Here is a 16,724-nt window from a genome sequence, read left to right as displayed (position 1 = left end):
CCTCCTCCCGCAACCAATCCGTACAGCCCTCCCGGAGCCGCCTTAAAGGCGCCACCGCCCTTTTTTCACGGCCACACCGAAGACTTCGGGCCGCATCGCTCTTTATTCACCAAGCGCCCTCCGCAGCCTCTCGGCCACCGCGGCCGCGTGGGGCTCCAGCCGGCAACCACGCCGCCCCGCCAGCGCCTGCAGGAAGCCCACGGCCTCGCTGGGCAGCACAAAGGCTGGGGCTGCCCGCAACACTTGGGGCACTGATGTCACCGCGGGCTCCAAGCGGGCCACCACGTAGCGACCGGCACCCGCAGACAGCACCGGGATGGCACAGGACAGGGCTGCGGCGAAGGCTTCGCATGGTTCCACCTCATTGCCGGGGTCGTGCAGGGGACTGGGGCCACTAGAAGCGTCCCCAGCCCTCGACACGCTCCCGGCGGCATCCTCCCACCGCCTGGCAGCAGCCTCAGCCGCCGGGGACAGGAGGAGGACGATGGTGTCCCCACCCCGCAGCGCCTTCTGGTGCAGTGCATGCAGCCACGGCAGCGGCCCCCACGCCGCCACCCCACTGCCACCACCCGGCGCGGCCACCACCACCATCCCCATCGGGCGCAGGGCTGCTGCCAGCGCGCAGGCTGCACGCTCTGCCACCGGCTCTGCCGCATGCAGGAGGAGTGCACGGCGTCCCCGCAGCGGGGCTGTGGGACAGCATCAGTGGCATCTCCCAAAAGCTCCATGGGGGTGGCCCCATAGGGGATCCAGCCCCATAGAGTGATCCCCACTACTCACCCTTGGAACCACACCCAGTGCGCAGGGACTTGAGCCAAACTGTAGGAAGCAGAGAGGGTGACACAGTGCTTAGCATGCAGTTCTGCCCGCATGCAGCCCCACTGTGCTCACCCTTCACGTCCTCCTTCTTCAGCAGCAGCAGCAGCAGGATGCAGGCGGCACACACCAGCACCCCCAGCCAGGCCAGCGCCCAGCGGGCACGCATGTCTGTGGGGCACACCGTCAGCACCCATCCCATGCCCCTGGCACCTGCAGCATCCCTTCCATTTACTCACACTTCTGCATGGGACAAGCCCACAGTGTGACCCCGCTGCCGTTTTCAGGGCGCCAGAGCTGTGGGCACAAGAACGCATCACACACCGTCACGTGCCAGCCCATCAGTGCCCACCAGACGCTGCCCATGCACTGACCTGCATACACTGCCCCGATGCCACGTCCTCCTGCAGCTGCTGCTTCAGCAGCCCCGGGCGGCCGGTCTCCTGCAGGGGGTACAGCTGAGCCAGAGGCATGGTGGCAGTACCCCCACCCACGGGGACCAGGGGGACCCTTACCACGGCAGCGAAGCTGGCGAGCGGTGTGCAGTTGCCCCGCTGCAGGGCGCAGAGTGATGTGTTCCCTCCAGGCTCCATCAACAGGATGTCGTCTGCATGGCCGGGCAGCACTCCAAGGTGTTCATGGTCCCGCAGGCACTGTGTCAGCCGGACCCTCCCGCTGCTCCTCACCTGCAGGAGAGAACTGATTGGAGAAGATGGCCGTGGGGCAGATTTAGGGCGGCTATGGGGCGAGGGTGCCTGCTACCTGCACACAGAGATTGAGGTGTGGCTGCAGCGCTTGGAACTCCTGTGGTCCCTGCAGACAGAGGGCAGCCCATCAGTGCCATGCATCCCTTTGGAGTGTCCTGGCCCCATGGGGATGCTCACCTGCCCGGTGACAGGCTGCTGCAAGCCAGGCAGGGCTTGGCACGGCGCAGCAGGCGCCGGGCTCCAGCAGGGCACCAGCTCAGCTGGGAGGTCGCAGGGTGCGGAGATGGAGCAGGTGAATGTCTGCCCCACATCATGCAGCACCAGCTGGGTCTGCACCCACAGTCGCTCCCATGCCGCTGCATCTGCATGGGGAGAGAGGTATGTGTGGGGGTCCCCGGGGGTCTTGGTGCATCTCAGTGTCTGTCCATGTCCCAGTATCCCTATGGATGTTCCACCCCAGTGTGGGTACCATGGGAGAAAGGGCACAGGGTGGCCCGCAGCGGGTCCTGGATCTCTGGCCAGACCTGTGGGTGGAGAAGAGAGAGCAGAAAAATGATTTAGGGTGCCCATGTTGTTCACACCCAGCTGGCCCCACTGGGATGGTGACAACTTCCCACTTTCCACCGTGTCCCTGCAGAGCCCAGCCCGACTCCTACCTGCAGGCAGAGGCAGGGCAGCACCTCCTCCAGTGGCACACTGTAGTTCATGGGCCCGCTCTGTGACCAAGAGCGAGATGTGGGTCACCCCACGGCACACTACCCCACAGCGGGGTGACTGTAGCAGTGTTGGGACAGAAGGGGCAGGCACTCACCGCCGTCACTGCGCGTCCCGACCCACCGGTGCCATGGCTGTGGTTGTGGTAGAGCCGCAGGGTGTAGTTGAGCTCCACCGTGGCCACCCGCACCTCCACCAGCACCGCCGTCAGCCCCGGGGACACCTGCAGCCTGGGCACTGCACGCGGGCGGCTCAGCGCACCCTGTGCCAGGTACCCCAATGCCTCCCACACCAGCGGCACGGCCAGCTGGGAGCCCAGCGCGGAGCCACGGGCACCTACCTTGGCACTGCGGGATGGCGGCCCGGGCAGGAGGCCACGAGCAGTCTGTAGGAATAGCAAATAGGGTGAGGGGGCGAGGAGGGCGTGGGGCGGCGCAGCAGGGCCGGGGCTCACCTGGCAGCCGCTGCCTCTGGCTCAGCCGGCGGCGGCCGCGTGCGCTGCTGTAGGCGGCGACGTGCAGCTCCGAGCCCAGCGGTGCCTCGAAGCAGCGGAACCGCACCGAGCCCTGCGCAGGAAAACCACAGCGCCGTGCCCACATCCCACGTGCCACGGCCCCGGCCCACACCCCCGCGCCCGACCGCGGCGCAGACGTACCAGGCGCCGGCCGGGCAGAGCGGAGGATGCGCGGACCTCCACGGCCACGCAGCGGGACGAGGCGAACCCGTGGGCGGAGAGCAGCAGCAGCGCCGCGTCGTCGCGCCGGGGCGAGGCGGCCGTCCCCGCGTCACCGGCGCCGTCCTCGGGCTCGAGGCCCAGGCGCAGCCGGGCCCGCAGGCAGGGCGAGCAGCTGCCCGACTCCGGGCAGCGCAGCGCCGGCTTCAGCCGCAGCCCCAGCAGCGCCAGCCCCGGGCCCGGCGCCGCGGGCTCCGTCCCGCACAGCACGTCGGCGTCTGCGGGGGGAGAGCGGGACCGCGTCAGCGCCGCTCCCTCCGCCCGGCAGCGGGGCCGCGGCGCGGGCACTTACCGAGCAGGCGGCAGGCGAGGCCCTGCGGGCGGGAGGCGTGAGGACGCGGCCCAGCCCCGCGGCCCCGCTGCCCCCGCCACGCCGGCACACCTGCGAGCAGATCACGGCGTCGCGGGGAGACCCGCGCCCGCCCGCCGCCAGCAGCAGCAGCAGCAGCAGCAGCAGCCTCGGGGCGCGCCCGGTGGGGCCGGGGCACCCCATGGCCCCGGCCCCACGGCCCCGCTCCCAGCCCACGGGCCCCGCCGCCGCCACCACCGCCGACTCCCTCTTCCTGCTCTGCTCCCGAGCTCCCGGGACCGCCCCGGGGTGGGGCCTGCCCCGCTCTGCCCCGCACGGGTCCCGCAGACCGGGCTCCCGCAGCGGCGTGGAGCGGCGGGGCCCGGTTTGCCCCAGACGGGCGCGGGGTTGCGGTGCTGCCGGGCCCGCCCTGGGGTGAGCGCACCCGGCCGGCAGCCCCAAAGACCAGAGCGACGCAGGGAAACGTAAACAGCGCTTTTATTCCATTCAACGCAGCCACGACCAGGCGCGAGGAGCCCGTCCGGGCCGTGCCGGGCACCCCGACGTGACGGGAGCTGCCCAGCCGCCTCTCAGCCGCGGCCGCCCCGTGCGAAGCCCGCTCTCTCCTCCGTGGCAGGTCCCGCTGGAAGCCCGGCTGCCCAGCCCCAGGGCTGTGCCCGCACTCCAGCCCCGCTCTCCCGCAGCCGCTCATTCGGCCCGGCTCCACCCAGGGCCTCGGTCCTCCGTGTGGCCCCCGGCCCGCGCTCTGCCCAAGCTCAAACCCGCTGCAGACGCTCAGGTACCGGCAGGCTGAAGCGGGGAGCCCGGCCCCCCCCCGGAGCCGCCCCCCGCCACCCCCTTGCCGGCCTCAGCCTCCAGCAGCCGGAGCAGCAGCCCCTTGGCCCGGCCGCGGAGGTGCCGGCAGGAGGGCGGGGGGCCGCCCCGCAGCGCGCCCAGCAGGCCGGGCAGCTCCTGGGGCAGGCGGTAGGTGGGCAGGGGCCGCAGGGGCCGCGGCACGTCGCGGGGGCTGCAGAGCCGGCTGAAGTACACCAGCACCCAGCCCCGGCCTCTCTCCGCCGCCCCCAGCTCCCCCTGCAGGCACGCCATGGCCGCCCCGAAAACATCGTGTGCGTCGCGGGGCTCCCCCCCGCCTTCACCCCCTCGCCATAAGCGGAAGAGCCGAGAGCTGCCCCGGCTCCAGAGCAGCAGGACGGTGCCGCGCTCGCGGCCCACGTGGCTGCGCTGAGCGTAGAGCCAGGGAAGGGCCCCCGCCCGACCCACGCCGCCCGTTTCCCACAGGTCCAGGCGCACCTCGCAGCCCAGCCCCACGCGCAGCAGCTCGGCCAGGGCGCACACCAGTGCCAGGTGCTCCTCCGAGTCAGGAGAGTACAGCAGCAGCACCGGGCGGCCACGTGCTGCCTCACCTGCGGGACAGAGGGGACAGCAGTGACCGCCCTGCTCTGAGCAGCCCCGGTGGAACTGCAGCGTCCCACTGCCCCGGGACCTTCCCTGTCCCTGCAGCGTCCCAGCCCTCGGGGTGCCCCGGCCCCTGCCCAAACCGCTGCTCCTCACCATTAGGCATCCTCCAGGTGCTGCGGCAGTTCAGGAGCAGCACGGTCACCACCAGCCCCAGTGCCAGCACCAGCCCCAGCAGCCCGAAGTGCCTGTGTGAGACTGGGAGAGGGGCAGTGAGCGGGCAGCCACGACACCCTGCCCGATCCCTGCCAGCCCCGGGGCTTCGCTTACCATCAGGACACAGCAGCTGCTTGCGGGCAAAGCGCACATCTGAGCGCCAGACCTGGGTGGGGAAGGAGATGGATGAGGGGGACAGGACTTGGGGTTTGGCCCTCCCACCCTGATGCGGGCAGCACAGCGGGGCTGGGGGTCACCTTACCAACACGCAGCTGCCCAGGACCTGCACCGGCAGCAGCAGCGCCAGCTCCCCTGGAGCAGAGCTCTCCGGCTGCAAAACACGAGGCAGGGTCAGCGTGGCAATGCTTGTCCCCCTGAGCTCCCTTGTCCTACATCACTCACCCGCGTGACGGTGTAGACGGGAGCCTCGGGCTCACAGCGCCCGCCCCGGCGCTGGCACAGTGCTGCACTGAAGGACGCGGGGACACGGGAGGTGAGGCACAGGCGGAGCTGCAGTCCCCAGGCACTCAGGGACACGTTCCAAGCAGTGTCTGGTAAAGAGAGAGCACACACCATAGCATGATGGGGTGCCTGAGGGAGAAGGGACAACATCCCAAATCCGTGGGCTCACCTGTGCGGTGGGGGCACTCCACGTGGCTGCTGTTCCCATAGGAGAACTGAGGAGGGGACATAGGGTCAGCTGTGCACCTTGCCTGGCACCTCCCCAGCCAGTAACAACCCCGGGGGCTTACCCTGAAGCAGAGCAGGGGGTGCACATCCACACTGTCCAGCGTGTACGCCTGGCAAGGAACAGAGAGAGTGTCACCATCTGTCCCTAGGGACGCACTGCACCCTTGGACATCCCGGGGTCCAGTGGGTGCCCTGCAGTCATGTCCCCTCACCTGATCCTCCTCACTGGCTGTGGAGTTGGGGACATTGTGGCATGGTGCAGTTTCAGCTGCTGCCTCCCTCCAGCACAGGGTGGCCCGGGGATGCAGGGGACAGCTGGCACTCAGCACCATGGCCATCTGGTCCTTGCTGCTGTAGTCATGGAAGTGCACTGAGGACCACAGGTCAGGGCCATCTGTGGGGATGAGATCAATAGGGTGGCCAGGAGACAGTGTGCCCTCCCCAGCGTCCCTTCCGGCACTCACAGGCGTCTGGCCGCTCACGGAAGGGGCAGCGCTTGCTGCGCAGGCTGTCATGGTGTGGATAGGAGGCCTGGGGAGCAGAGCACAGCACCATGTGTCTGCCACCCACGTCCCATCGCTGTGGGGATGGGTGTGCACAGGGGTGCAACGGGGAACACACCTCAACACAAAGGCAGGGCACCAGGAACTCATATGGCAGTGAGACGTGGTGGCCGCCCGGCACCAGGAGCTGCAGGCACAGAGGGAATGTGAGGATGCTGGGAGTGCAGAGACCCCTGGGGACTGCATCCTGCTGGCTGTTACCTGGCGGTGGAAGGGCTGTGGCAGTTCCTCACACTCCAAGGCCAGCTGATGGCACAGCCGCACCACCAGCGCAGGGCCCTCGGGCACGGCCACCTCGATGGCCCGCACTTCAGGGAGCCAGGTGTGGGTGAAGACGGGCCCTGGGAGCACAGGGAGGGTCAGTCGGTGCCAACCCCTACAAGCACCCCATTCCCTTCCAGCCTTACCCTGCAGCTCGATGGCAACCACGTGGCTGCGGCTGATGGCCAGGCCTCTGTCAGGGATGGTATGCAGGGTGACCAGGACCCGCCGCCCACTTTCTGCCGGGAAGCAGTCGAACTGAACCTGCCACTATGGGGTGCAGGGGGTGAGTGCGGCCCAACCTCCCATCCCCATCCCTGCGGCGTGCCCTGCACTCACCAGCACATCGCCTGGTGCCTGGTGCCGCCGCCACACCTGCAGCCAGCCGGCCCGGTTAGAGCCCAGCTCCAGGAAGTTGAGCTGCAGCCCGTGTATTCCTGCGGGACACCGGCAGCTGCTGACACGGGTGGGACGATCCCGCAGCCAGGGTGTCCCCTTCCAGGGTTCCCCCAGCGGGACAAGGAGGGCCCCATCCCAGAGCACAGCTCGTACCTGCGGCCGAGACGGCCAGACGCACCCGCAGGCAGGGCTGGCAGGGCAGCGAGGGCTGGCACAGCCGCGCCGTGCTCAGCGCCAGGGCGGGCGGGGTCAGCGGGGGCCCGGTAGGGTCTTCCCGGCGGCAGCGGGGCCGGGTCAGCATGCTGTCGGCTGCCGGGAGAGGAGAGGAGCCGTGCACGGGGCCATCCCTCGCACCGGGAGAGTCCTCGCGAAGGGGATCCCCACGCACCGGAATCGCCCGGCGAGGGGGATCCCCACACACAGAGATCCCCTTACAAAGGGGAACCCCGCGCACCGGGAACAGCCCCGCATCGCCCCTCTCCAAGTCTGACTCCGATCTCGGCCCCACCGGGGGGCCCCCACCCTGGCCCGCCCCGCCGCCGCCGCTCCGCACACCGGGAGCACAGCCCCGCGGCCCCACTCACCGTTGGCCCGGCACTCCTGCAAGCAAAGAGACGGGGATCAGCGCGGCCCCGCCCGCCAACCCCCGCTCCCCGTTCCCTTTTCCCCGTTCCCATTGCCCCGGCGCTCACGAAGTTGGCGGAAACCCGCGGGCGGGGCACGGCAGGACGGGCGGGCGGCGGCAGCAGCAACAACGCGGCGGCGGCGAGGAGAGCGACGGAGCGCACCGGGCAGCCCATGGCCGAGTGCCGTAGCCGAGCTCCGCTCCCACCTCCGGTGTCGGCTCCCCGCCCCGGGCCGGCCCCGCCGCATTCCTCCGGCAGCACGTGCGGCCCCGCCCGCGACCTGATTGCGGCGGCGCAGACACGAGTGGGAAAGCACGGGAGGGGCTTTATTTCCGTACGGTGACACGCGATCGCAGCCCCAGCACCGGGCTCAGCCCCGGAGACCTCCGCACCCGCAGCAGCTGCCCTGCAGCACCGCCAGCGGCCCCCGAACGCTCCACGCGTGGCACACAGAGCCTCCACCCAACTCCCTCATTTCTTCTTCTTCTCCTGCGTGCTGGTGAACCAGGAGTCCAGCAGCTTCTTGCTGTAGTAGAGTTGCCAGCCGTGCACCTGGGCGGCCACCACCACCACCAGGTACATGACGGAGACGGCGGAGAAGCCAAAGATGAAGCGGTACGCCTTGCCGTGCCGATAGAGCTGCTGAGCCATAGGGAACATCTCCATGGCCCCGTAGATGAGTGGTGCCACAGAGAAGAGCCCAGCGCTGATCATGGACAGCACCAGGTAGCTGATGTTGTTGCGGGGGAAGGAGAGCAGGCCCAGGAGCGAGGGCAGGATGCTGAGCAGGTAGGGGTATTCCCACTGGTAGGGCATGGCCACGCGGTCATGGGGCAGCAACTTGAGGTGCCCCACACACATCTGCGCCAGCAGCAGCAGCCACAGCCCCACGTGCACGTAGGTCAGCTTCTTGATCTCTGACTTCAGGGCCACGCTGTGGGGACACGGCATGGTCACAGCACAGCTGGGACACGGCTCTGTCACAGCCTGGTGAGGTCACAGCCCCATCACGGCGCGGCGTCGACACGGCTTTGTCACGGCCGTGATGGGGACGCAGCTCGGAGGGGCATCACCCTGTCACGGCCCCGATGAGGGCACAGCCCCGCAGTTTGGGGAGCAGAGGCTCCGTGACACCCACCTCATCTGGTAGTGCGAAGCCACGCGCTCCCGGTGCCGGTAGTCGCTGCCATCGGTGCCAGCAGCACGGGGCCCACCTCGAGACGCCATAGCTGCCTGCAGGGACACAGAGCGAGGGGACCCCCAGGAGGACCCCTATGGCCTCCATCCCACCTTCCCGTGACCACCCACCCATGACAGCCGCAGGGATACCGCAGGGCGCGGTACCCCCCGGCCTGCCACCGCCCCCAGACCCGCCCTCCGCACCTCGCCGCGGGCGCCGCGCCCCGCCGCACCCCACCTGCTCACCGGGCTGAGACGCTCTACCCGCACTTCCGGTTCTCTATGACCGCCGCTTCAGCCCAAACGGCCTCAGGCGGGCGGCCGGTCTATACGCCCGGAGGCTCGGCTCTATGGTCAAAGCGGGGCGTAACGCCCTGCGGTCCGCCCGCCGCGCAGGCGCACTGCGGGCCATGGCGGGTTGCGGCGGTGCCGCGCGCGTGGCGGCGCGCGTGGGGCAGGGGGCGCGCGCCGCGGGGTGAGCTGGGGGGGGGGGCGTGCTGCTGTGTGTGCACTGCTTGTGTGTGCACTGCTGTGTGTGTGCACTGCTGTGTGTGTGCACTGCTGCGTGTATGCACTGCTGCGTGTGTGCACTGCTTGTGTGTGCACTGCTTGTGTGTGCACGGGGCTGCGGAGGTGACACGGTGTGACACGAGTGGGTGCGCTGACGTAGGTGCACGGGAGTCGTGGGCTCCGTGGGGAAAGGTTCGGAGGCACGGGAGACACGCGGAGGCTCACACGCGTGGGGACACGGAGCGTGGGGGGAGGCGGGGGAGTCTGGCGTGTGCCCCATCTCATTCTCCCCGCAGGAAGGGGCGACCGCTGGGTCCTGAGGCCGCGCTGGGGCTACTGGAGGCCTCGGTTGTGCACCGGGAAGGTAAGGGAGGAGAGAGGCTGGACACGGGTGGGTGTCGGGTGATCAAGAGTGGGGACTGAACCTTCTGCCGCCCCGCAGGAGCCCTGCTGGCTCTAAGCAAGCCCACTGATCTGCCTGTTCTGGGTGAGTGCTGGGGGGGCTGATTTCTCCAGGAGGAGACACATCTGGTGCTGACCTCCACACCCCCAGGGCACCCCGGGGAGCTGAGCCTGACCGCGCTGCTGCCTGCACTACGCCGACGCCTGGGGCTGCCTGCAGAGCTGCACGTGGTGAAGGCACCTGCCAGGTATTGGGGGTGGGTCTGGGATTTGGGATGGTGAGGTCCCAGGGGGGCTCAGAGATACCATGTCTAATAGGGAATGCTCCGGCCTCGTGCTGCTGTCTGCCTGCCACCGTGTCACCGAGCAGCTGCAGCGCTCCTTCACTGCCGCCCGACGCAGGGGGCAGTTCCCAGCCACCTACAGGTGAGTGTCCCCCCCACGTGTCTCCCTCCCCAAAAGCGTGAGGCTCTTCCCTCTTATTGTGTCCCTTCAGTGCTGTCACTGTGAGGGTCCCGGCAGAGGCAGAGGGTGAGATCCGTGTGGGGCTGTGCTGGCAGCAGAAAGGGGACACAGCTGTGGTAAGGGGCACATGGGGGGATCTGGGAGGAGTGAGGAGCAGAGGGTGGTGCTGAGGCTGTGTCCCCACCCCCCCAGGTGGTGGCAGTGCCATCCCCAGGACACCGCAGCTTGTCCCGCAGAGAGGTGAAGAGCACCCTGACCCGCTACCGCCTGCTGGGAGCAGCAGGGGGCTGCGCTTTGCTCCAGCTGCAGCCTCGCACGGGTGAGTGCCCCCCCTACTCTCCCCCGGTACCACCACCCCACAGTGCCACCAACCCCACACCCATCCCTCCTCGCAGCTTTCCCCCAGCAGCTCCAGGTGCACCTCGCACTGCTGATGTGCCCTGCGCTGGGTGACCACAAGCACGCATCCCGCGTGGGCACAGTGCTTGGGGAGCCTTTCCTGCTGCCCCCCCAAGAGACCACCACACCCCGCACACAGGTGAGCAGCACGGTGGAGGGAGACTGCTGCCCTGTGCTGCACTTTACTAGAAAAAATTATTCCCCACAGGTGCTGGATGCAGAGCTGATGTCCCGGCTGCAGCTGTCCCCACACCACCGCCTGCCCCTGCACCTCCACCTGCAGCAGCTGGTGCTGCCCCACACAGTGCTGTGTGCTCCCCCCCCTCCCCACTTCCTGCGCACCCTACGTCTGCTGGGGCTGCCCTCCCCGCCTCTCCCTCCCCATTAAATCTCGGCGTGCCAACAAACAACATTTATCTGTCCTATTTGCGCTCCCCACATCTTTCCTGTGTAACCCCCCCGGGGGTTGAGTCAGCGCTGGTAACCGCAGCCCTCTCCCTCCCCACGACCCAGTTCCCATCTGGAGCGGATGTCGGGGGATTCTCTGGCAGCCCCAGCTCCTGCTCACAGCCCTATTGCTTCAGGTTGGGGGGGCTGACAACATGTCCCTCCCACAGCCTCCCCAGTATGAAGGCTCACAGCTCACTCCCACTCACAGATTTATTTCTGCCAAGAGGGGTGGGGGCATAGTGGGCCATCACCACTCCTCTTTGTCCCCCCCTGAGCCCTCCATCCCTCCTCCGTGCCATGGGGCCGAGTGCCCTGCAGCAGGGGCAGGGGGCCAAGGTGGGGGAGAGCTCCCTGGATGGGCACACGGGGACGGCCACTCAGCCCTCTGAGCCGGGGCAGAACCCCTGGGGGCTGCCTGGGCCGCATCTCCGCAGCATATGGGGGGGCCCTGTCCTCTGCTTTTCCTGCTGCAGCCAGGGAGCAGCGAGCGCGGCGTGGTCTGCGCAGGGAGCTGCCTTCCACCTCCAGCTTCAGCCCCACGTAGTGCACGGTGGGCACGGCTGCCTGTAGGGGGGATGTGGGGAGCACAGGGCTGTGCCGCCCTCCCCACAGTCCCCTACCCCCCCTCGGCTCCCCACCTCACCTGCTTATAGATGAGCTCAAAGGCTCCTGTGGGGCACTCAGGGTCATCCCGGCGGTCGATGACAACTTTCAGTGTGTCGCGTTGCACCCCGGCGCACAGCCGGCCCGTCACTGCCGTGTTGCCCGCCATGGTGGGGCTGGCGTTGATCTCCAGCAGCCAGGGATGGAAATCCTCACCGAAAATGAAATCGGCCCCATAGAGCTCAAAGCTGCCCTTACGGCCCCGCACCAAACCCTGCGAGCACCGCACCGCCCGCACCACCGCCGCTTTCATGCCCGGCACCATCACCTCTGCCCAGGCACCGGCTTGGCCCTGCTGTGCCAGGTAGGCCTGCAGCTGGCGGCACGACCACGTGTTGTCTGCTGGCAGCTGTGGGTGTCGGGATAACCCCTGGCGGCAGTGCCGCTGCACTGCTTGGTTGCAGAGGTGGACGGCCCTGGGGGGGAGAGATAGCAGCCTTCAGTTGGGTATTAGGAAAAATTCTGTGGCAGAATGAGCGGTGAGGCACTGGCACAGGCTGCCCAGGAGGGTCATCATCCCTGGAGGTGATCAAGGATTGCGTATGTGTGGCACTGAGAGTCGTGGCTATGGGTACGGCGGTGGGCTGTGGTGGGAATAGACATCTGAGAGAGCAGGAGGAGGGAGGGACGGACACACGGAGCATGGAACCGCACTCACGCATCCAAGCAGTGCAGGGAGAATGGCTGCGAGCAGAAGCGCAGGTAGCACTCGCGGTAGAACCAGATGGTCAGCGGGTTCCAGTCGGTCACCAGGAACCACTGCCGCACGTCGAACTTGGTGCCAAAGATGAGCAGCGGCCGCTCCACGTATTTCTGCACCACCCAGCGGCCCTCCCGCCCCATGCTGCCCGCCAGCTGCAGCAGCTGGTCCAGCCGTGCCGCACACACGATGCCTGCGGATGCGGCAGCATGTGGGGACCCCGTGGCGCATGGGGACCCCCGGACCACCCCCAGTCCTACCTCTGCCCCGGGATGCAGCCCCGGGTTTGAGGATCCAGACGTTGCGCTCGCCCTCCATGTGCAGCTGGGGCAGCTGCCCCGCCAGGCCCTGGAGCAGGCTGCGGCCCCGTTCCTGCTGTGCCATGCTCAGCTGCAGCACGGCCCCCTCGCTGAGATACAGGGGGCTCAGCCACTGCCTTTCCACCCTTCCCCACCCCTCTGCCAGCACTCACTGCACCACGCGGTAGTAGCCCTGCAGGAAGCTGTCCCAGCCGGGGCTGTGGGGCTGCATGTCCCCATCGATGTCTTGGTGGGCCATGCTGTCCAGGTGCCCCCTGCACACCCGCAGCGCCTCCTCCACCAGCTGTGGGGGCAGTAGGGGGGCCGGCCCCTCTGCTAGGGGGGTAGCACAGAGTGAATGATGAAGCACTGCGCCATGCCTGGGGGGGGGGGCCTTGGCACCTCACCTGGAGCATCACTGGGTTTTGGGGATGGGTCCAGCACTGTATGCTCAGCCTCAGCCCTTTCCAGGGCCACTTTGAGCAGGCTGCGCGCGGCAGTGAGGCGGAAATCCTCTGCAGTAAGAGAGGAGGCATTGCCCAGCCCAAAGCTATGCTGGGGATGTGGGAACTGTGAGCCCATACCACATCAGCCCCCAGCTCACCAATGAAGGCCTGGCGCTCATCCGCAGCGCCCAGCCGGTAGCAGCGAGGGAAGAAGGTGTCAGGATCGGCTTGGTCGAACCAGGGCAGGTTGCGCAGGGTGAGGCACAGCCCCTCCTGTGTGGAAAAGGATGGCAGCCCCAGCATGCACCCTGTGCCCCCCTGGGGAAGGTCCCCGTGCCCCCACCTTGGTGGTGAGGCAGCCGCCTCGGGCATAGTGGTTCACCATCTGGTCCGGCCGCAGGACGCATCTCTCTGCAGCACTGCAGCGGCTGCTCCAGATGAAGTAGGGCACCTGGTCCTGCACCATGCGGGACTGGGGGGCAAGAGCCTGAGTGAGGTGGGACCCTCCCTCACCCCACTTCATCACCCCCACCCCACTGAGGGATCCCCCTGCATCGTGTTGGGGACTGCAGCCTTCCTTGCTACCATGAGCTCATGGATGCCATCAGGGTCGTCCTTGTTCATCTGTTCTTCCTTCTCCTCCTCCTCTTCCTCCTCCTCCTCGTTGGGCAGCCACATGGAGCACAGGGACTCCAGGGACGGCTGCACCCCATGCTGTTCTGTGCTGAGCTTGGCATTGCCACCACCTGCCTCCTGCTGCTGCACCCTGCGGGGTGCCTTTCTCTCCACCCAGCCCCGTGCGCGTAGCAGGCGGCGGATCACAGGGTAGCGGCCCTGCACCATGAAGATCTTCTTCTCCTAGGTGGGGAAATGCTGTGGTTAAGCTTCCCACCCCGGGGAGCTCAGCCCTTGTGCCAAGTGAAAATGGGTGACACTCTGACAAAGAGCAGGCCCTCACCTTGATAGCCTTCTCCACCTGCAGCTTGGCCAGCTTCAGCTGCTTGGGGCAGAGCCAGGGGCGGCTGCAGTCTGTAAGAGTCCAGAGACCCGTGGGACAGCCTCAGAGCCCCACTCAGGCAGCATATACCCTCACGTTCCCTTGTTCCTGAAGGGCAGAGAGCAGGCACCCACCTGCCCGCACTTGCTGCACCTTGCTGGATGCCTCTGCTGCAGCATTTGCCACCTTCTCAATCCTCATGCCAGCACCACAGCCTCGCAGTGTGCCCACCAGGAACTCCCCTCACTGGGCTGCGTGCCCAAGGTCCTGCTCTCGAGTGGGTGAGGTGTGGGGCAACCTGGGGGTGAGGGAGGCTGCTAGCAGCTCTGTCCCACTCCATGCAGTGCAGGGGATCCCCCTGCGCTGTGTCCTCACCCAATGGGGGATGCAGGGGGCTTCCAGCACCCCTAAGCTCTACATCCTCTCCTGTGGCCCCACACCAGCTGCTCCCCCATCACCTGAACCTGCGCCACCCCCAAACCCTTCCCGCAGGCCGCTCTGTGCTCCATCCTACCCAGCACCCACCCGGACCACACCCACTCCTTCCAGCACCGGCGGGGATGCCCTCACTGTTTACTGTTGTCATGGTGCCGCTCCGGGCCCCGCCCCCCGTCCCTTTCCCCGCCCCCTCCTGCCCTATAGCCCCGCCCCCCGGCATTTCCTTCCCCAGCAATACAGCAGGGAGCCGGGGCGTACAGCAAGTAACTCTTTATAAAACACAATGCAACAGGACAGGGAGCAGGGCCGCCTGGCCCCACGCACGCACAAGCCCGGTCCGCCCCCGCCCCGGCCAGCGAGGAGACGGGTTCACAGCCAGGGGCCCAGCTTTCCTTCTCCAGAGCAGGAGAGCCCCGGCATGCGGCTCTGCACAGGCACCGGGAAGCCACGGAGTCACGGCACGGCCTAGAACTGCAAGGCAAGACAGAGGGCAGGTGCCCATCAGCACTGCAACGTCCCACACCACATCTCCCAGCTCTGCCCACCCTCAGCCCACCTGGAGGGTCTCAACGCCAGTGGAAGAGTGAGCACCAATGCTTACAGGCATCCCCCCCATGTCCCAGGATGGGCACAAACTGCACCAAAGCACCGCCACCTCCCAACCATGGGTTCTGCCTATGAGGACCGTACTCCACTGCTGAGAGAAGGAACATTCCCAGAGCCTTACATTCTTGAGAAATTCCTCTGCCACGATGCGGGCCCTGGCGTTGACAGAGAGCTTCATCTCACTGATCTCCTTGTCAATCTCCTCCATGAAATGAATCACGAAATCCACAAGCTTGTGCTTGTACATCTGCTCCGTGTGGAAGTTAGTGATTAGGAAGCTGATGTCATAGCCCTGAGGAAGAGAGGAGCAGTATGAGAGCTATGAGAGCAATGCACAGTGCCAGTGCAGCCCAGATCTGCGCTGCAGGCCCATGGGAGCAGACCTGGGAGCTGCTCTGCTGCCACCCCCTCACCTCCACAGGCTTCCTGCGTAGGATGAAGAAGTTCTCAGCCCTCATCATCATAAAGCGCATGAATTTATGGCACAGGATCTTCTCGATCTCATCGGCCTGCGGAGAGGAAAGGGAAATGAGGCTTCCTCACACGAGCGCAAGCTGCCAGCCCACTGCCCCTCCCCAGCCACCCCGGCCCCACACCTGTTTGACAGCGATGCTGACGCGCACAGAGTTGATGGAGCCCTCGATGAGCACCTTCTCCTTCTCATTCCTGCTGATGATCACTGGCTGCAACAGGAGCTCCTTGCTGCTCCTGTGGGAGCAAAAAAAGGCCACAACTGAACAGCAGGGAAGCACTCACAGCTCAGTGCTCGCTGGCACGTGGGTGGGGAGCTGCAGGGATCCCAGAGACGCAGAGCGTTTCCTTCACTCCCAAATCAGGATCCCCCTCCTGCTCCACAGCTCCCCCAGCACTCGGTGGGTGGCAGTGGCTGCAGGGCATGGGGTGAAAGAGGTGAAGGATGGGGACTGTAGGGCAGCTCTGGGCTGGGAGCAATCCGGGGCAGGGAGCGTCCCTCTGCTACCGGGTCTGCTGGGGCTGGGGCTGGCGGGAGCCGTACCTGACCTCCACCTCGGGTTTGTTGTGACGCTCCACCACCTGCGAGGAGAAGTTCTCCAGGCACAGGGCGGCCTGCAGCGTGGCACGCACCGCGTTCAGGTACGGGCGCAGCGTGGCGGTCTGCGGGGCACAGCACAGCGTCAGCGCCTGGGCCCATCCCCACATCCACCCCTACCCCTACCCCCATCCCTACCCCCATCCCTATCTCTATCCTTATCCTTACCCTTACCCTTACCCTTACCCCCATCCCCATCCCCATCCCTACCCCCACGCCCGCCCCCACGCCCATCCCCTTCTCTCCCGGCCCCAGCCCAGCCCTGCCCGCTCCCCTCAGCCCATTCCCGCCCGCGCCCCACCATGGTGACGGCTCCGGTCCGGTCCGGGGAAGCGGAACCGGAAGTGGCCGGTCCTCTCTTCCGGGATGCGGGGGAATCCCCAACCCGACAGGTGGGAGGAGGAGGGAGGTTCCCGCTCCGTGCTCCGCTCCCGCCCGGCCGCCTCAAGGCCCCTCCGCGCCGCACCGAACGCTCTGGGCGCTACGCGGCGCACGGCAGTGCAGTCCGTCAGGGAGCGCGGCGGCGGGGCCTCGCGGCGGCGGCGTAGTCCCGCGAGATCCCCCCCCGTGATCTCGCCGGTCTTGGTGCGCTCCTGTCGGCGCTTCCATATTAGGAAAGGAAGAAGGAGAGCCGGCCGAGCCAATGGGCGGCGTGCGCCGGGCGGGGCTGA

At 67.3% G+C, this 16,724-nt stretch overlaps 6 protein-coding genes across 17 annotated transcripts; 1 reads left to right on the top strand and 5 right to left on the bottom strand.

Moving 5' to 3' along the window:
• Nucleotides 1–84: 84 nt before the first annotated feature.
• IL17RC (interleukin 17 receptor C) lies at nucleotides 85–3,492 on the bottom strand. The gene is made up of 16 exons (XM_031606896.2): nucleotides 3,353–3,492; nucleotides 3,263–3,284; nucleotides 2,893–3,188; nucleotides 2,692–2,803; nucleotides 2,578–2,622; nucleotides 2,335–2,474; nucleotides 2,180–2,239; nucleotides 1,993–2,047; nucleotides 1,701–1,885; nucleotides 1,579–1,629; nucleotides 1,332–1,502; nucleotides 1,191–1,259; nucleotides 1,056–1,113; nucleotides 892–987; nucleotides 781–819; nucleotides 85–689 (listed from the first exon to the last, which is right to left on the bottom strand). The coding sequence occupies exons 1-16, from the start codon at nucleotides 3,461–3,463 to the stop codon at nucleotides 103–105; spliced, it is 2,097 nt and encodes a 698-aa protein (XP_031462756.2). The 5' UTR covers nucleotides 3,464–3,492; the 3' UTR covers nucleotides 85–102.
• Nucleotides 3,493–3,641: 149 nt separating this feature from the next.
• IL17RE (interleukin 17 receptor E) lies at nucleotides 3,642–7,777 on the bottom strand. Of its 4 annotated transcripts, XM_031607028.2 has the most exons (16): nucleotides 7,497–7,698; nucleotides 7,389–7,404; nucleotides 6,958–7,113; nucleotides 6,745–6,842; nucleotides 6,552–6,675; nucleotides 6,346–6,485; nucleotides 6,203–6,271; nucleotides 6,046–6,112; nucleotides 5,794–5,975; nucleotides 5,644–5,691; nucleotides 5,523–5,568; nucleotides 5,294–5,442; nucleotides 5,154–5,222; nucleotides 5,006–5,057; nucleotides 4,832–4,933; nucleotides 3,643–4,683 (listed from the first exon to the last, which is right to left on the bottom strand). In XM_031607028.2, the coding sequence occupies exons 1-16, from the start codon at nucleotides 7,602–7,604 to the stop codon at nucleotides 4,055–4,057; spliced, it is 2,055 nt and encodes a 684-aa protein (XP_031462888.2). In that variant the 5' UTR covers nucleotides 7,605–7,698; the 3' UTR covers nucleotides 3,643–4,054. The 4 variants fall into 4 exon arrangements, with proteins under 4 accessions (XP_090004412.1, XP_090004411.1, XP_090004410.1 ...); XM_090148286.1 differs by lacking the exon at nucleotides 7,389–7,404 and having other exon boundaries at nucleotides 3,642–4,683; nucleotides 7,497–7,777; XM_090148285.1 differs by having other exon boundaries at nucleotides 3,642–4,683; nucleotides 4,832–5,057.
• On the bottom strand, nucleotides 7,736–8,990 carry JAGN1 (jagunal vesicle mediated transporter 1). Of its 4 annotated transcripts, none has more exons than XM_031606994.2 (3): nucleotides 8,856–8,990; nucleotides 8,569–8,663; nucleotides 7,736–8,364 (listed from the first exon to the last, which is right to left on the bottom strand). In XM_031606994.2, the coding sequence occupies exons 2-3, from the start codon at nucleotides 8,655–8,657 to the stop codon at nucleotides 7,902–7,904; spliced, it is 552 nt and encodes a 183-aa protein (XP_031462854.1). In that variant the 5' UTR covers nucleotides 8,658–8,663; nucleotides 8,856–8,990; the 3' UTR covers nucleotides 7,736–7,901. The 4 variants fall into 4 exon arrangements, with proteins under 4 accessions (XP_031462854.1, XP_031462847.1, XP_031462840.1 ...); XM_031606987.2 differs by having other exon boundaries at nucleotides 8,848–8,980; XM_031606980.2 differs by having other exon boundaries at nucleotides 8,814–8,887.
• A 23-nt stretch (nucleotides 8,991–9,013) lies between these two features.
• Nucleotides 9,014–10,805, top strand: RPUSD3 (RNA pseudouridine synthase D3). 2 transcript variants are annotated; one of them, XM_031606967.2, is made up of 9 exons: nucleotides 9,014–9,084; nucleotides 9,416–9,483; nucleotides 9,562–9,606; nucleotides 9,673–9,769; nucleotides 9,840–9,947; nucleotides 10,018–10,102; nucleotides 10,179–10,305; nucleotides 10,382–10,524; nucleotides 10,594–10,805. In XM_031606967.2, exons 1-9 carry the CDS (start codon nucleotides 9,020–9,022, stop codon nucleotides 10,771–10,773), a joined length of 918 nt encoding a protein of 305 aa, XP_031462827.2. In that variant the 5' UTR covers nucleotides 9,014–9,019; the 3' UTR covers nucleotides 10,774–10,805. The 2 variants fall into 2 exon arrangements, with proteins under 2 accessions (XP_031462827.2, XP_090004425.1); XM_090148299.1 differs by lacking the exon at nucleotides 9,562–9,606.
• An 88-nt stretch (nucleotides 10,806–10,893) lies between these two features.
• Nucleotides 10,894–14,558, bottom strand: TTLL3 (tubulin tyrosine ligase like 3). Of its 5 annotated transcripts, XM_031606957.2 has the most exons (13): nucleotides 14,466–14,557; nucleotides 14,075–14,238; nucleotides 13,902–13,972; nucleotides 13,529–13,801; nucleotides 13,287–13,415; nucleotides 13,102–13,216; nucleotides 12,905–13,012; nucleotides 12,671–12,833; nucleotides 12,459–12,607; nucleotides 12,157–12,391; nucleotides 11,767–11,914; nucleotides 11,479–11,649; nucleotides 10,894–11,399 (listed from the first exon to the last, which is right to left on the bottom strand). In XM_031606957.2, the coding sequence occupies exons 2-13, from the start codon at nucleotides 14,139–14,141 to the stop codon at nucleotides 11,046–11,048; spliced, it is 1,983 nt and encodes a 660-aa protein (XP_031462817.2). In that variant the 5' UTR covers nucleotides 14,142–14,238; nucleotides 14,466–14,557; the 3' UTR covers nucleotides 10,894–11,045. The 5 variants fall into 5 exon arrangements, with proteins under 5 accessions (XP_031462817.2, XP_031462807.2, XP_031462782.2 ...); XM_031606947.2 differs by having other exon boundaries at nucleotides 11,479–11,914; nucleotides 12,671–12,830; nucleotides 14,466–14,558; XM_031606922.2 differs by having other exon boundaries at nucleotides 11,479–11,914.
• A 75-nt stretch (nucleotides 14,559–14,633) lies between these two features.
• On the bottom strand, nucleotides 14,634–16,597 carry ARPC4 (actin related protein 2/3 complex subunit 4). Its single transcript, XM_031607014.2, has 6 exons — nucleotides 16,355–16,597; nucleotides 16,000–16,118; nucleotides 15,581–15,692; nucleotides 15,398–15,493; nucleotides 15,106–15,276; nucleotides 14,634–14,849 (listed from the first exon to the last, which is right to left on the bottom strand). Exons 1-6 carry the CDS (start codon nucleotides 16,355–16,357, stop codon nucleotides 14,844–14,846), a joined length of 507 nt encoding a protein of 168 aa, XP_031462874.1. The 5' UTR covers nucleotides 16,358–16,597; the 3' UTR covers nucleotides 14,634–14,843.
• Nucleotides 16,598–16,724: the final 127 nt, after the last annotated feature.

This window comes from Phasianus colchicus, chromosome 11 (genome assembly GCF_987193195.1).
Source record: "Phasianus colchicus chromosome 11, bPhaCol1.hap1.1, whole genome shotgun sequence".
In the NCBI taxonomy this organism is placed as follows: domain Eukaryota; kingdom Metazoa; phylum Chordata; class Aves; order Galliformes; family Phasianidae; genus Phasianus; species Phasianus colchicus.
This window is presented reverse-complemented; position numbering and strand designations above follow the sequence as displayed.